The 16,872-nt window shown below is 47.9% G+C and overlaps 1 protein-coding gene across 3 annotated transcripts in view; it reads right to left on the bottom strand.

Annotated features, from left to right (window-relative positions):
* Positions 1–16,872, bottom strand: part of CNTN4 (contactin 4) — a 176,508-nt gene that overhangs the window by 30,840 nt on the left and 128,796 nt on the right. For all 3 annotated transcript variants that reach the window (XM_008634445.2, XM_017735222.1, XM_017735223.1), the window contains exon 11: positions 15,555–15,705. In XM_008634445.2, the coding sequence (XP_008632667.2) occupies positions 15,555–15,705 (151 nt within the window). The remainder of the gene's footprint in view (positions 1–15,554; positions 15,706–16,872) is intronic.

The following is a 16,872-nucleotide window of genomic DNA, read 5'->3' as shown; positions in this document are numbered from 1 at the left end:
AAATGAAGAAGCCTTCCTGCATTTTTAATTCCAATGAAGCTCTGCACAAGTGAACAGAGAAACTGGGAGGAAAGAACCTCAGCAACAGCGCTGGCACCACTGCAGGAGGGCTCAGGGGCACTTCCCTGCTGAGGAGGCTTTAAGGAAACACTTGGAGCTCTGGGACAGCCCTGAGACAGCTGAATAAAGGCCCAGCCTGAGCCAAGGCACAAACTCAAGCACCAAGGTCACCTTGGGGCTCCTTGGCTCCTGCCAGCTGCAGCCACAGGGCTGGGCAAGGTCTTCAGTGACCCTCAGGAGTCATCAGCTCACCCAAGGGAGCTGCTGTGGCTGCCCTTTGTCATTCCACAGGCTCTTGGTGGGCACAACCGAGCTGCAGAGCCCCCATTCACAGACCTGCTTCAACAAATGGCACAGACTGAGTGACTGTGCCAAGCCAGGAGGAGGAAGATGGCACAGGATGCTCTGACAGCAGAGCCCATCTCTGTCCTGGCTCACCTCTCCCTGCCCTACTCCTGCAGCAGCCCAAGAGCTGGCAGGGAGCAGGGGCAGAGGTGATGTTTCACCCATCAGCAGCAGTGATATTAATAGGAGCTTCTCGGCTGGCTCATGGTCTCCAAATCGCTGCAGTCAGTAACGCTCTCTGCTGTCATTTATTTCTGAGGGACTCCAGGATTTGCTCCTGTGGCAGCTGCTGCAGCTCAGTGGTCAGAAGGGAGCAGTGGAGAGCTGCTGGGCTCACCTTCAGCACTCCGTGGGCACACCTCAATGCTCGTGCTGCATCAAACCTGTGCTGGAGTGGCCACGCTGGCCTCCAGCAGGAGCTGGGCAGCACCAGGAGCTCCCCAGGAACTATTTGCTGCTCTTATCAATTGCAGGTCTTCAAAAGAAGCAGGGACTTTCTGAAAGCTGAAGGTGCTCTTGGAAAACATTAAAATTCCAATCAATATGAAGCAGGACAAGCTCAGCATTGTGCTCCAGCTCAAGGAGGACCATGGTGCTCCAGCACTGCCCCACCACTCTCTGCCTGCCCTCTCTCCCTCCACACTTCTGCCACCCCAGGAAACCCAGAAAAAGTGCAGTTTTAGATTATTTCTGTAGAGCTGAGATCTTATTTTTAGTTATTTACGCTTTATTTTCAGCCATATGGCTGAAAGCTATTTACTGGCTAATCTCTTTCATAGATCATTTTAATTGTGTCTCTTGATGAGGCCAGATTTAATTTCAAATTCTAATGCCTTTTCTGTCTCTGCCTTTCTCCTGCTACTGGTTTCCTGCTAAGTTGTCCTTATTCCCAGTGTAAGACTGGTTTTCGGTTGATGTGGACTGGATTGCCCTGGAGACACCTTTGGATCAGGACAGCTGATCCACCACCAGCCTTGGTGCATCTCAGGGAGCTTGCACTGCCTTTCCTTCCTTCCCTTCCTAAGCTGAGAGTGTGGTCCCTGGCTTTCCAGCCTGAGCCCACAAACATCCTTTAACCCCAGGAATGTCTTGCAAAGAGCTCAGGAGAAACCTGCCCTGAGTTCTCCAAACCCCTTCCCCAGAGAGCCTCCAGGCGCGTTGAATTCTCGTCTGGTCTCTCAGTAACCCCCTCCACGCTCCTGTAAACGAGCAGTGTTAAAAGTGACAGATAACTGTACAAGTTAACTGATTTTTTCCAAATAAATCAGACCATTAAAACCTCTCTGCGACTCATTGATTAGGAGGCCTTATGGTTATGTGGCTCTTTTTGCTGAAGCTGCTTTTCTACAGCAAATGTTTTGTCCTCTAATCTGAATCCAATGTGTTAAAAGTTAACAGATAATTATTTGTACACTTGGAAATTTGTTACAGTTAGTTGAGAAAGGAGGAAGGCCTCTCACTGATATTGCTAATTCCTGAATTTTCTTTGCAGGCTTATCTGCATTAAACGAGAGGAGAGGCTCATTTCAGGCCACTGAGGTTCTCAAACTGCTAATTGGCTCGAAAGCAAACAACCCTTCAGCCACAATTTTAAGCAGTTTGGGTGAACAAGTTCCTCCAAGACACAAAGTTCGAATTGAATGAAGCACTGCTCAGTGTGCTTTCTCCTCTGAAATACACCCTCAAAATGTTTTCTAGCCAGATGCCTGGGAAGACATAAAAATAAACCCCATTTCCCATAAACACACACATCAGAACAAAGTGTTGGCTGCTGAGTGTGCACCTCTTTAAACCACTACAAACTCAGAAAAGGAGCTACTGACTTGCTATTGAATGTTCTGGGCTCGCTGACTACTGCCAGCAGTGGTAACAAGAAATAAAAATATAAATCTCTTGTTGCACAGGTTAATGAACTGCTCTGCTGCTAACCTGGCCCATGGTCACTGCTAATATCAGAGAAAAATCAAAGAAGATAAAATATCCATTTGGAAAAACTCAAAACCCCCCAAATTTAAGATTGTTTAGTATCCTTATAGAAAGAAAGGTCATCTATTTTAAACAGAACATTTGTAAGAGAGATTCTGGGGGTCTGTGTTGTCAGCTGGAGATTTCAGGTCCACAGAGAGCATGGACAGGTCTGAAATTAGGAGATAAAAGCATTGCTTGTTTCCTAAACTGAAGCGTTGGGTTCTACTGCAGGAAGAGCTGACCTTGTCAGTGTTTTGATCAGAACTCTTCTGGGGAAAAAGGACCTTTAAAAATGCTGAAAACACCCCTCCCCAGCCTTTTCCTCCTTGGCCATTTTCATTTCACCAGTGCAGCAGTGAATGGAAGAAATTGCTGGACACTTTTGCAGCAGCCTAAAGAAGCCACCAGGCACGGAGCTCCCAGAGCAGCTCCTGTGACAAGGGCAGGGAGTGACAGCACAAAGGGAACGGCTTCCAGTGCCAGAGGGCAGGGAGAGCTGGGATATCCATCCCAGAGGGATAAGAGCCCTCTGGCTCAACACAGCAACACTCGCTCGCCCCGCGTCTCCAGGAGCAGCTGGAGATGGATGAAGAGTTCAGGCAGACCTGGAGCAGTGTAAGGAGAAAGAGCAGTGCATAATCACTGGGGTCTGATCTATTGGTGCTTATTCCCAGCTCATGATCCACCTGCCAGATCTGTAAATCCCCCACCAGCAACTGTGTTACCTCCACCCCGAACGGAGCATGGCAGAGCTGATTCATGGAGCCCTCTGCAGCACTCCCCACTGCTGGGCAGCATTCCCAGGAGCAGATAAATAATCCTCAGCCAGTAACATATGCATTTAGAGATAGAAATTGTCCTGTCGAGCTCAGTAAGAGTTTTATCACCAACTTTGCGAAATGAGATCAAGCCCTCACCTGGAATATAAACCATAGTGGAAAACTGCCCAACTCCCAGAGCACATCATAAAACTGAGTGCCACGAACCATCTGCAGCCCAGCTCCATGGAAATCTGACCTCTGGGCATCCGGCTGCATTACCTGCACCTCCCAAAACGTGCCTGCTGCTCAGCTTTGGCCTCCCACTTTGACAGAATGTTCCCCTAAAATCCCAGACTTACAGTACCTACCGGAACATCTTGCTCTGGAGTTTAGTTACAAGGAAATCCATGTGGCTCCTGCAAGCAAAGCCCTGAAGAGCCAGGGGTGGTTGGACCTTCCACCTGCCCCTTGCAGGTGGAAACCCATGCAGGATGAGGAGCAGGGCCATGCCCCAACCTTCCCAATGGGAATCCTTCCCTGACTCCCAAAGCTCACCCAGCCCCGCTGCGGAGCTGCACAGCCAGGTGGCACGGCAGGTCTCCCTCCATATATTCCTCTCAGCTTGCCCTGTACTTGTCTGTTCAGGAGGTGGAAACACGAGGGATCTGATAAGAACGGGGCACAGATGCAGTGCCTGTGGCAGCTGGGCCGTGCGCTCCCTTCCCGAAGGACACGGCACAACTCCGGCACTGCAGATTAGAGCCCGGTGTTTCTTTGGAGCAAAAGTGATCAGAATTACAAAGGGACTCGTTTTTTTTCCTCCCTCTCAAATGGTTTCATTAGCACTGCTGCAATGAAATAAGGCATTTTGTTTTCTTATCTAATCATTTTAGCATTTTAATTTATGAAATACAAGCATAACTACCCTTGCTTTCACTCTTGATTAAACACACGCAGCCGAAATATTTCATGCTTAGCCAAGTGAATATTTTAAATATTTTTTCCCCCATGAAACAATGTTTAGGATGTCCGATTCTTTTTCTATTACAGGGAGAAAAGATGTCTTAGAGTAAGCATTTAAATGAATGTCAGCTGGAAGAAACACACACTGAGTGCAATTTGAGATAAAACTACCATTGATCCCTTCATGTACAGCCTTTGTGGCAGTGGTGACGTGGCTATTGAAAAGAGACACTGGTGCCAGAGTTCTTCCAGGAGATAATCCGTCTTCTGAGAGAGGATTTGGGTTAAATGTACCTGTGAAAAACAGTGTATTTCAGCCGACATGATGAATGGCCTATTGTTCATCCTCGCTGCCGTGCCTGGGCTGGGGGGGCTGGAAGCAGAGAAGAAAGCAGAAGCACCAGGCAGCCCTGACTGCAGTCACAGCACTGTATTTGTTCCCTTTCCCAGAGTTCTGAGGCAGGAATATCTAGAGCAATTTTTAGCCTAACAGCAACTTTGCCTCACGCCACAACTCCGGGCAATTGCATTATTTATCAGATTATTTCTATTTCTATCACATGTCTTTGTAACAGTTTACTACCTTCTAAATAATGCTTGCCACGCAATGAGGAGGGGACTGGGTTATTAAAACCATCTCGTGGATGTGGTACTGACCATTAGGCTATTTTGGGTAAACAGTGGAGTTTATAAATCCTCACAGGTTTTACTGCTCAGAGCACAGCCCCCCCCAGATCAGGGACGCAGCTCACGAGGTGCTCATCACCTGAAGAATGGGCTGGTTCAGGGTATAGTGCACAGGTGATCACTCCTGTGGCCCTGGGATGCTGTCCCCAGGTGTGACTCCGACCTTGTGTTGCAGAAATCAGTAAGAGTCAGGTCGGAGCTTTCTGCTTCGTAATGTTCATCGCCACTGAAATACCCCGAGGCCAAAGCCAAGGTCTGGGGCTCCGCTCCACAACTCTGGTGGTGCACAGAGGGAGAGAGCCCTGATCCCAGACCCCACCCAGCCCCCTCTCCTGTCACCTGAGACCTCCCACCCTTCATCAACACCAGCCCAAACCCTCAGCATCCCCCCTAAGCGGGCAGGGCTTTCCAGGCTGGGGCATCACCCTCGTCCTGTTACCCCAGATGCTTCTGAAAAGGGGCAAGAAAGGGATGGAGTGGGACATCAACACAGCCTGAGGGCTCAGAACACCAACCTGAGCAAGGAGGGGACAAACTGGGTCTGTTCTACAGCTGTCAGGGTAAATCCAAGGGAAAGGCAGGACGATCCCGTGTGCCGGAGCACCATGAGTTTTCCATATGATCATCCATCCAAACTCCATCTAAACTCCCTGAGTGGACACTCCTACTGTGCACACAGTCTCCTACACACCTGCACCTTCTTGCCCTGGCAGGTGTGCCTCAGACAGGCCCCCAGAGCTGCTCCAGTGTTTATTCATCTGTAAGGACCTGTCTTTTCATGGTTCACAGAAGAGCCTGAGATAATTCAGAGCCTCCGTCAAAGCCCATTTAATTTAGTGCACGTCTCTCTCTCTCCATGAAGGCAGCAGCAGATAAGTCCTGCCTTATCCATGACAACTGACAGGCCTCTTAGCAGCAAACCCCCTATAATTAATTTTCAGGTAAGAACTATGTTGGCTCTAAATAAACTGAGGTAAAATCCTGTTGCATCGAGTTCAGCAGAACATCTCCCACTTCCCAATATCCCATCCAACCCTGCCCTCTGGCACTATCTGTCCACGGAAAAAGCCACTCTCCCTCTTTTGGTACTGACTTACCATAAAAACCTGTAAATAATACTCTAAAGAGAAAAAAAAAAAAAATAGAAGGTATTTTGCCCAGATAACTATTTTTGAGAATACAGTAGAGGCCCCTTTGGGAACATCAAACATCACAGCAGCACTGAATTCAGCATCAGCTTAAACCAGCCATGGATCTGGCATCCGAAGTTTTCCCACAATTTTGTTTTTCCACCAATTGTTTATCTGCAGTGATGGAGCAGTCCAAAGCAATAATGCTGCATCCAGCCATTATTAATAGCTATAAACACAAAAGCTGTGGTTTGTCATCATCCTCCCTTTGGTCTGTACATTTTTGAGACAAGTCTGGAAGTGACAGAACCTCGTCCTGATGGAGCGGGGAGGCAGAAGGAAAGGAAGGGAGCATTTACAGCTGTTGGAGACTTCATGTAGATTGTTCAGAGATGCCTGGAATTATAATTCAAATATAAAAGTATCCCTAGGTTATCTAAGAAGAACAGTTCTCTGGAAAATATCTTTCTTAAGGGATGCTGATAAAGGGAGGAAACAAATGAAAACCAAACACAAGCACTGCGAGGGACCCTGAAGGGAGCGAGGGGGCCATGGAGAATTTAAAATAATAGAAACCTTTTGCCTTCTCTCCCAAACCACTCTTTTTTCACTACACACAAAATTAAAATAAATACAGTCAGAAAGCCCATGCCATGAAAATAAATATTTGAGGAGGCAGATTTGAGTAAAGCAAAGGAAAGCTTTGTTTTTACAGCAGCTTTCGTTCCTGACGCGTGAGGCAGTGACAATTTGATACGGGAAGATTCTGCAAGTCTAGAAGGGTCTGATGGTGCAAAGAGCCAATTTTCCATTGATTTTGGTGGGAAATGAAGACCATCCCCAATGGGAAACAGCCCTTTTGACACAGCCCCTCCACCTGGCAGTTTATTTTATAGACAAAGCTGAGAGTTTGCTATAAACCCTGAACGCTGTGAGGGCACCACGAGGGACAGGAATGATCCACACTCCAAACAGAAGGCTCAGGACCTGGACCAGCTCTTGCTGGTGGCAGTGGAGGGGCAAAGCACACTGAAAACCATGTCCTGAAAGGCTAAACCCTCCCTTTCTGCACAATTAGCCAGCAGAGACACAGCTCTCCACATGCCTCCTCCTGTGCTCGCAAGTGAGGAAAATCCTGTGTAGGCAGCAGCAGGTGCTGCAAAGCCACTCCTGCTCTCACTCTGTCTAATGTTCAGTGAAATATTTGCTGTGCTCAGTCTTCCAGGGCACTGGTATAGCCCAAAGCATGGAAATTAAATGACTTCTAGTCCATGAAGAGGGACAGTGGAAGTCCAAGGAATTGTTTGGAGTGCAGCATCCAGCCACCTACGCCAACAACTCTTCCTGACAAGGACAAGCCACCACCCTCTACCCACAGCAAACGCTGGGGAGGTTTGTAGAACTTAAGAATCAGAGGGAACTCCACTGGAGCTCATAAAAATATTCTCTTATGAGGAAAAAAAATCCATGCAAGATTTTCAGTGCATCAGCTGCTGACACAAACTGTTTCTGGGAGCGTTCGTGAGATCGGAGCAGAGGCAGCAAATGCATTCTCAGCTTATTTGTTCCAGCTGATACCACCCGAATTCAAGCCCAAAGGCACAGTCTTTCAAAGATAACACATCTTTCCCTCTGGTTCCAACAAAAAATGCCCAAAGTACAAAGACAAATTACACACTTGGCTTGTAATGGACGTTAACAGATTTGTGAGATCCAAGGACACATTTACATCACTTCAAAACAATGTTTGAATAACCATCAAAAATATCACCAAGTCTGAAATGTTCATTAGGAATCCTTCTTCCCCTTTAGACAAGTAATGATTTCCTTGGATTTTGAAAGTGCATCTCAAAGTATGGCCCAAGCTGTAAAATCATTACCTGCTTGCTCTTAGTCATAAGATAAAAATACCCAGGAAACATTTGATAATAATTTTCTCCTTTAGAATGCTACAGACTTACTAAAATCATTATCACTGTTTTCTTCAGCTGGAGGACAAGTGGGAAGTTACACATCAATTGCAAACTGCACTCAGGAGACTGCTCACAGGCATTTCTTTGGAAAGCAGTGGCTGCAGGCTGTGCTCACCACGGAGCAAACCCCGTCCTGCCGCCTCCGACAGCGGCACTGCAGGGAGGGACTGGCTCCTTCCTGGAGCAGCTTTACACAGAGGCAGAAACAATTTATAGCTGCGTGTCCAGCACCTAGAGATGAATTTAATAATCATAAAACCATGAGAGCCTCAAGCAGGAAAAGCAGCACATGACACCTTTCTTTTAAGGACATCTGGACGTCAACATGGGACACGTCTCGCTGTGCTCCGGAGGTCGGACGCCTCTGGGGCAGAGCTCTGAGTCCTCTCCACCTCTGCAAGCAGGGCTCTGCTTTTAGAATTAGTACACAAGCACCAAGGTAAAAGCCTGATGATTTCTCTTGACCCCTTGTGACAGGTTTCTCTTAAGGATATCTTCGTCCTTCTTTCAAGGACTTCAACACGGGACATGTCTCGCTGCATTCCGGAGGTCAGATGCCTCTGGGACAGAGCTCTGGATCCTTTGCCCTCTCCACCTCTGCAAGCAGGGCTCTGCTTTTAAAATTAATCCACAAGCACCAAGGTAAAAGCCTGATGATTTCTCTTGACCTCTTGGGGCACAGCAGCCCCGTGGGTTTGGTCACACCACGGTTCTGAGCCGGGTCCAGCAGCAGCACAGGAGCAACGATGTCCTACACGTGTTTCACTGAGCACTACAACAACACCACGCTGCAAATAATCTGCTGGGGAAATAGGAACAGATTGCAGATGTTCCAGGAGCCTGTGTCACGGTGTGAGGGAGAGTCTCATTCCAGGAGTGCCAGCTGAAACTTGGCAGAGGCTGGGATTGCACTCGGCAGTGCACTTGGCAGCAGTTTGTGGCTGGAAACAGGAAATCATTTCCTGCTTCCACAGGAGCAGATGGAAGAAATGGAAATTTTAGGGATCGGCCTAATTATTGATGCATACAAAATAAACCAGCACTGAACCTGGATTCTACACAAATCTCTAACCCTTCTCGGTTAACCTTTAGCTAGAAACATTTATAGGATCGTAAAATCATTTTGGTCGGCAAAATGTGGCTGGAAACAGGAAATCATTTCCTGCTTCCACAGGAGCAGATGGAAGAAATGGAAATTTTAGGGATCGGCCTAATTATTGATGCATACAAAATAAACCAGCACTGAACCTGGATTCTACACAAATCTCTAACCCTTCTCGGTTAACCTTTAGCTAGAAACATTTATAGGATCGTAAAATCATTTTGGTTGGTAAAGCCCTCTAAAAACATCGAGTCCAGCTGTTAACCCAGCACTGCCAAGGCCACCACTGCCCCATGTCCCCACGTGCCACAGGTTTTTAATCCTCCAGGGGTGGGGACTCCACCACTGCCCTGAGCAGCTGTGCCAGGGCTAGACAGCCCTTTCAGTGCTAAAACATGGTGTGATCATAGAATCCCAGGATGGTTTGGGTTGGGAGGGACCCTAAAGCCCATCCAGTGCCACCCCTGCCATGGGCAGGGACACCTCCCACTGTCCCAGGCTCCTCCAAGCCCCAATGTCCAGCCTGGCCTTGGTCTTCCAGAACAACACAGAGCTAAAACCAGCTTCTGCTGGGAAACAGTCTATGAACAGGAGGCCGTCAAGGACAATGGCTTTCCAAGACCTCTGAGCACCAAATCCTGTGGCTTCCTCGTTCATTTTATTATCTTTCTGCAGAAAATTGGTTAAAATAAGTGGACGAGTCAGTTATTTCAGATGTTGCAATGAAGTAGAGCCATCTCCTGCCACGGTCTTTGCAAAGTAAGATGAATGCTGCACTGTCGATTCAAACTTCAGAAAGCCATTTGCAGGGTGTCATTTTTCATTTTGCCGGGGCAGGATGTAATGAAAACCCGACAAGTTATTGATGGTTTGGTTACCTGTCTGCCTTCAAGAAATTGCACAGGTGCTTTATGTAAAAAAAAAAATACAAAGAGTCAACACAATTAATGCGAAGCAATGATGGGAAGCATCCTTTGAGGTTTCCTTTTCTGCTGAAGTGTCACTAGACTGCGTGTCCAAAAGACACTGCTGGCAATTCATCTCCCAAGTAATCAGGATAAAAATATCACCATGGTTTGTACCCTGGCACCAGCCTGGGAAAGATGTGCTGTCTGTCTTCTGGCCATTTTCTTTCTGGCTGTTTAAAGTAATTAAGCACTAATTAGGAAGTTTGAGGCGACAAATATAAAACTGGAATTTATACAACTTTTTGCACTCAAGACATGCTGGAAGAATGGGAGAGAAACTTTTCTTGTTCAATTTCACCATTTTTCCTCCTCAAAATGATGTAGCATCAACATGGACACTTTAAAATTCCTGTTATAAAACAGTATCTAAGTGAGGGGGTCCATAAATGGCCAAGCTTTGTGAGGAGGTTCTTAGGATGTGAGCTCTTGAGAAAACCATGGCTAAACTCCTTCAGGGAGACAAGACTTACAGAGCAGTTTTGAAGTGCAGAGGACAACAAAAAAATGAGGTGAGAGCTTTCTGCTTTTCCCTGGCCAGAATCACTCCAGCTCCTGGAGAAAGGATTCAGCTGCTTCAGCATCACCTGGTGATTCCCAATGGCCCAAGGACCAAGGACAGGAGGGAGCAGCTCGGTGTCCCCCGGGGCAGGACCTCAGCTCCTCTCCGAAGCAGCTGCAGTGCCTGTGTTGGTCGATGTTCTTCTTTATGAACAAATTAACATTCCCTGCCAAATTAATAAGCCTGGAGGCACAGCTGTGTGTTAACATATCCAAGAGGCTTTCCAGCTCCAGCTGCCTGGTTTCCTTCCTTCTGAGGAGGCTGGGATTTCAGGGAGCTCTGGTTGGGATTTTGCTGATGGAGGGGTGTACAGCTCTGAGCCCTGTCACATTCCCACTGCTCCTTCCCAGTGTCAAGCCCTCACCTTCTTAGGACACCAGTTGTGGCTGCCCCTGGATCCCTGGCAGTGTCCCAGGCCAGGCTGGACATTGGGGCTTGGAGCAGCCTGGGACAGTGGGAGGTGTCCCTGCCCATGGCAGGGGTGGCACTGGATGGGCTTTAAGGACTCTTCCAACCCAAACCATTCTGGGATTCACGACTTTGGAAACCAAATTACCCTCCTAGATTGTCCCTGACTCTGGGCTATGGTGGAGAGAACAGTGAAATACCTGGGAAAATCTGGACCCAAATTACTGAAAGCTTGGAGCAGATAAGGCAGTTTGGGTACCAGATCAGAGCAGCTGTCTGCAAGTGCAGTTCTCTCTCCTCAGTGTTGTTTGACAAGGACTGAGTTAGCCGGGCACTCGTTACGCTTCTGAATGCTTCCGTGGCTGAACTTGCTGGGAAAACGCCACCATGTGCTGCTTTCCTGTGCTTTCATTGGTTTTCAGCTACAAAAAATAGCAATGTTCCTGCTGTAAGCGCTGTGGCTCTGCGTGTGCAAGCTCACACATCACAGAGCTTGTCAGGACTGCGAGATAATGGGACCAACTGGGAAAATTTCCATGAAGAATGTGAGCGTGCCTGGAGTATCTAGGTCAGATCTTGCTCTAACAAAGTGAACCAAGAGGGTCCCTTTATACAGAAACTTGTTTAATTAAGATAACAGATGTTGCTATTACACAAGTCATAGGGAATGGTTGTTTAATTGGACACTTTCACATTCTTTGCTACCAGCACAAAACATCATTTGTTTTTTTATGCATTTCTTTCCTTACAATTAAACTGTATAAACAATGCAGGCACTGTACATTCAAGGAGAAGAAACGGCTCTAATGATGTAGGGGCTTTAGATGAAGAAGAATGAGAGAAGAGCAATTTGTTTGGGGCTTAAAAGTACAATTATTTTTCTGTCCCAGCCTGAGTACATGTCTGGTGGCAGGGTAAATATGACTTCCAATAGCTCTAGGAGAACATTAGGAATTAAGACTGTTGTGTACATATTTTAAATGAAAGTTGTCTTGGTTTTCCTGCACTCTTTCTGCTGTTGGGGAGCCAAGGAGAAGGGGAGAAGTGGGAAGCTGTGGAGGACCAAGAGGATGAAACGTGAATCTGCTCTTGAACCCCACAATGCCTACGGCTTCACCTCTGGGAAATGTCACTGTGTCTCACTCTGTGAGGAATAAATAAATGGAATTATTGCCATTAAGGCATGCAAATTAAAAGCCCTTTGCCTAAGTCCCAAACAAGACCCGAGAAAAGAGGGAAGACTTGCAGGGGAAGCGATGCAGACCCTGCAGGGCTGAACACCCCCAGAATGGTTCAGGTTGGAAGGGATCACTGGAGGTCATCACATCCAACCTCCCTGCTCAGGCATGATTCAGGAGTCCAGACTGGTCCAGAAGAATCATTCTGTGCCAGCAGCAAAATAAATCCCCTGACCAATTCCCTCAGAAATTTCCTTAAGATGCTCTAACAAAACAGCCTCTGGTGGAAGTTATTAAAAGCCAGTTCACTCTGTGCAGCCCCAGATCTGTTGCCACAGATCACAGGATCATCTCAGCCCCGATGTGAAACCCACAGCTCCCACAGCCTCGGGTGCTGCTCTCCCACAGGACAGCACCTGGGGGTTTGTTGGGACACCAGCCTTGTTTATTTGGGGGCTATGGAAAACCCAGGGGCCATTCTCATCAGAAAGGCATCCTCTGGTCCTGTGCGAGGCTTTCCTGGGAACAGGTGGATTTTAATCGTGTTTCACCTGCTCCTACTCTCCCAGTGGCTCTGTGAGGAGCAGCATTACCAGGACTAAGGACCTGTCCCACAGAGTGTAACACTCACTTTGCACTGGAATGTGATGGGAAGATCAAGGATGGAAAACGATCTCTGTACTTCCCCCATGCAGAAATAGCCTTTGTTTCCAAACAGCATCTGCAATACATCTATATCTGTGCTAGAGCTGTTCCTATGTAAAATTTACCTTCTGGATCAGTCCCCCAACATAATTTTGACTCAGTCAGGCCTCCAAGGCAGGATTTCCATTATTATGGAGATGAAGTGCCTTTAATGACTGCAATAATATAATTGTACCCCAGGGCAGAATTCCTAATAACACAATTGCACAGTTCTCAACCACCAGTAAGAGATGCCCTCGGGCCACGGTATTCATTAGAGGTGCAGCACACACTACCTCAGCCTCCAGAGAAGAATATGAAACCTAAACCGATAAAGCTCTTGTTTTTTCACCATGGTGGTCTCTGCTCTCTGGGCAAACATTGAACAACACACTTTGTTTTGCCTCCTGGACAGCAGGAGCCTCCAGAGCCAGAGTTCCCAGCAGCAAAAAACCATGCACAGTGTCCCCAGCAAGGAATTTAACATCACACACCAGCTGAAAAGCCACAAAAGCCCCAGGAGGAGCTCTGAAGCGATTGCCATGGCAGCCGTCAGGCTGCACATCAGCATTCAGAGCAAGCACTGACACAGGAATGCTGCTTGTATCTCCACCTGGAATTGGAAGGATCATCTATATTGATTAAGCTTCACGTGATCAACCTGCAGGCTGGAGAAGGATCCAGGTGTTCGAGTGCCTCTCTGGTACTCGAAGGACCCTTTAATGTCAGTTTAAGCAGAGATTTCACTGAAGTTTCCTCTCCCACGCCTGCCTAAAAGTTCTGTTTCCCATCCTAGATGAAGAGATTGCAGCAGCAGCTTTTCCTGGCATCTTTCTTCCTAGATTTCAACAGATTTGTTTCCCAACAGCCAAGAAAGTTCTTGTTTGAAGTCCATGCACAATTGTGGGTGTAGGGAGACAGTGGAGCTGGACTCCAGCCACTGCTGCTGTCCCCCAGGACAGCGGGGAGATGACATTCCAGCAGGCACAGAAAGCAGAAAGAGAGCAGCACTCAGCAGAGCCCAGGCACTCGCCCCTCCTGCCCGGGGAGGCAGACGGTGCTGGTGAGCAGTGCCACGACCACAGCAGACAATGTCATTCCCTAACTGTGCATTTCACACGGTGCCCAGGCCCAGCCTGCAGGGCTGGCGTGGTGAACAAAGGCAGTGGCGAGGATTCAACGCCCTCATCCGCACAGGAGACACAGCCCAGTGTGTGTCAGAGCAGTGCCAGTGCCAAGGCACCGCGGCGCTGCGCGTTCCGACACCGCGCCAGGTAATCCCTGCTGGATGATCTCGCTGGCTGGAAAACCCCTGGGCTGAAGGAGCTCAAGATTTCACACTTGCTTGGGCACATTTCACATCTGGTTTGCCATCCAGGGCTGGGTGCCCAGGTGAGAGGCTCCTGGTTGTGGCTCAGGAGGAGCAGGAGGAGCGAGCCTGGCACTGCCACGAGAGCCCGCAGCACACCTGGCTGGGTTTGCCCCTGAGCTCAGCGCTGTGCCCACCACCCTCCTCCCATCACTGCCCCAACTCTGGCTGGGCAGCCCCACTCCCAAATTAGAATGAGGAGCAGGAGCTGCGCTGTGCCAAGGGGAACAGCCTCAGAGCACACAGCACATTCAGCCACGGACTGCGCCAGCAAGCACAGGGAGACAGATGGGACCTCGTGGGGCTGACACCACAAAGCTTCCAGCACCAAACACCTGCCATCCTTGGCACCACCCTCACCACAAGAACAAGTTATTTCAGTTTGAAAAAGCAATACACTTTGATCTATGACAATTTTGACCTCGGCAGCTCTGTGCTCTACCTGCTGAAGGAAGCTTTGTGTCATCGATCACCAACTCTTTTCATCCCAAGGGGTGAAGGAACAGCCCACAGACAACAGCTTTGTAAGGATCAGGGAGAGGAGCTAAACAAGTCAGAAACAGGGTGTTCAATCTTTTAATCATCTGGCTCTAAATGAACTGTAGCTTTCTGCATACTCAGACACACCACCACAGTATCTACATCAATGGACATTACAGGCTGGGTGGAGCAAGATCAGACTTTCCAAGAGAAAAGAACAGCTCAAACAGATTAAAGCTTTCAAAGATAACAATTTCCTATAATTTCTGGCTTTTTGACCTTTACTAACAAGGCAGGATTCTCCCCATCAGTCCTTGTGTCACATCATGTTTTGGAGGGGTGTCAAGGACAGCTCTCCATGTGCTGCTCGTAGGTGCTGTGACACAACCACACCTCTACACAGCCAGCAACAAATCAACACCACAGAGGAGGATTTGAAAAGTTGGCTTTTGAATTTAAAAAGAAACTGGAAAAAAAATTATTTGGCCAGTCTGAGAAAGCCATCTTCAAGTCAGGTGTCAGAACTGCCAAATTAATTACTGACCCCAAATAACTCCTGTTTGCAGGACACTGAGTAATGTACCAGGGCTGTGCCATTTGCAGTGGAGGCTTTTATCTCCTGGGAATTGATTTTTTTTGTAAAAACAATGCTTATTTAGAGCACTGCAGAGGCAAAATATTTGGTTTTTTGGAGTGCATCTTTATCAGCTTCTTGGCAGGGATTCTTTAACAGCACACAGAGGTGGAATGGGCACGATGGGAATAGGAATCTTACCCCCAGCTCCTCAGGACTGAACACTGGCTGTTTCCTCACATATTTGCAAGTCAATTTTGTGAAGCTATTAATGACAAATTTAGCTTTGATTGCTGAAAGTCCCTGGGTTAGGTAATGAAAAAAATGGTTACTTTAAGACATTACCTCTCATTTTCTCTCAGGATGTCTTTTCCTTTCTTCCAAGAATAAGTAGGTCTGGGGGAGGCTTTGGGCTTGCACTCAATGATGACGTCACCACCCACTTTAACAAGAGTTAACTTCTTCAGGAGAGTTTTGGAAAAGTCTGGACCAATGGCTGAAAGCAAAATCAACACAAACCAGATCAGAATTCCCTTGGGAAAAAACAAAGTCAGACTCTTTTGAACATTACAAAATTCCAGGGTTGTTTTGTGCTTTCAATTCCTAAATGATTGGACTTTATGAACTACGTGGATGTCTGGGCAAACAGACACTTGAGCGCTTCTTTCACTGCAAAAAATACTTGATTTGTTTAAAAATGTGTGTTCAGCTAAAAACCTGAGAAACCAGTAGCCCCATCATACACATCTTACTGGGGCAGCACCCCCAGGAACCACTCATGCATGAGGAGTATAAAGTATTTCCTTTTTCTGCGTCAGGATCATCCTTTTGTCAGGCAGGAAAATTCTCCCAAACACAGAAGCCATATAATTAATCAGGAATGTTAATATTTCCAGAAAGGCTGACACTTTTATGCTTTCTATTCATAGCTGTTGCATAAACTGGGTTATTTATTTTAATTTCTCTACAGGTGGGAGACACTGACACGGCCAGGTCCTGAACCAAGCAGAACAAGGCAGCACTTGCTGGCTCCAGGACACAAAGTGCTCTGGAATCAGCTCCTGTGCTGCCCCCAGGGCACACTCCTGTGCTTTGTGACAGACACTCAGAGATCCATGAGGCGACCCTGAGGCCCTGCAGCCTCTCTGCAGCCCAGGGAACGAGGAGATGCCTTGGGGTCTGATTCCTCAAAGGCTCTTCAATGATCCCTTTGCTGGGACCCCGTGGCAGGCAGGGCTCTGAGGCAGCAGCCTCCAGAATGGCTCTGGCACCGAAACCCCCCAAGACAGCCAGGAGGTTTTATTGGTATCAGGTAGGACAACTCATTTCTTCCATGTAGAAAGCTCAGAGCAAAAGGTGAGGCAGCTGAAGGGGTTTGGGAACAGCTCTGGCAGACAGGAGCAGTGGCAGCAATCTCTGCTCTCTCCATGCTCCCTGCTGGCTCCCTGGATCCCTCCTGCTCCAGCCCTGGCTCCCTCCAGCTCTCAGCACTGTCCTTGAGTGCCTTATTGCTGCCTCGGCGAGATGAGAGTTGAGATCTCTGTGCCCTACATCGCCTCGATGCCCCACGACAGGATCCAAAGCTCACCTGCAGCAGCTGGGACACCAAGCCCAGCAAATTCCTTTTCCTCAGGGCACCTCATCTGCCTCAATTGTTTTGGGT

Source organism: Corvus brachyrhynchos, unplaced genomic scaffold (assembly GCF_000691975.1).
Source record: "Corvus brachyrhynchos isolate BGI_N302 unplaced genomic scaffold, ASM69197v1 scaffold95, whole genome shotgun sequence".
NCBI lineage: Eukaryota > Metazoa > Chordata > Aves > Passeriformes > Corvidae > Corvus > Corvus brachyrhynchos.
The sequence above is the reverse complement of the archived record's forward strand: the minus strand, read 5'-3'. Positions and strand labels throughout refer to the sequence as shown.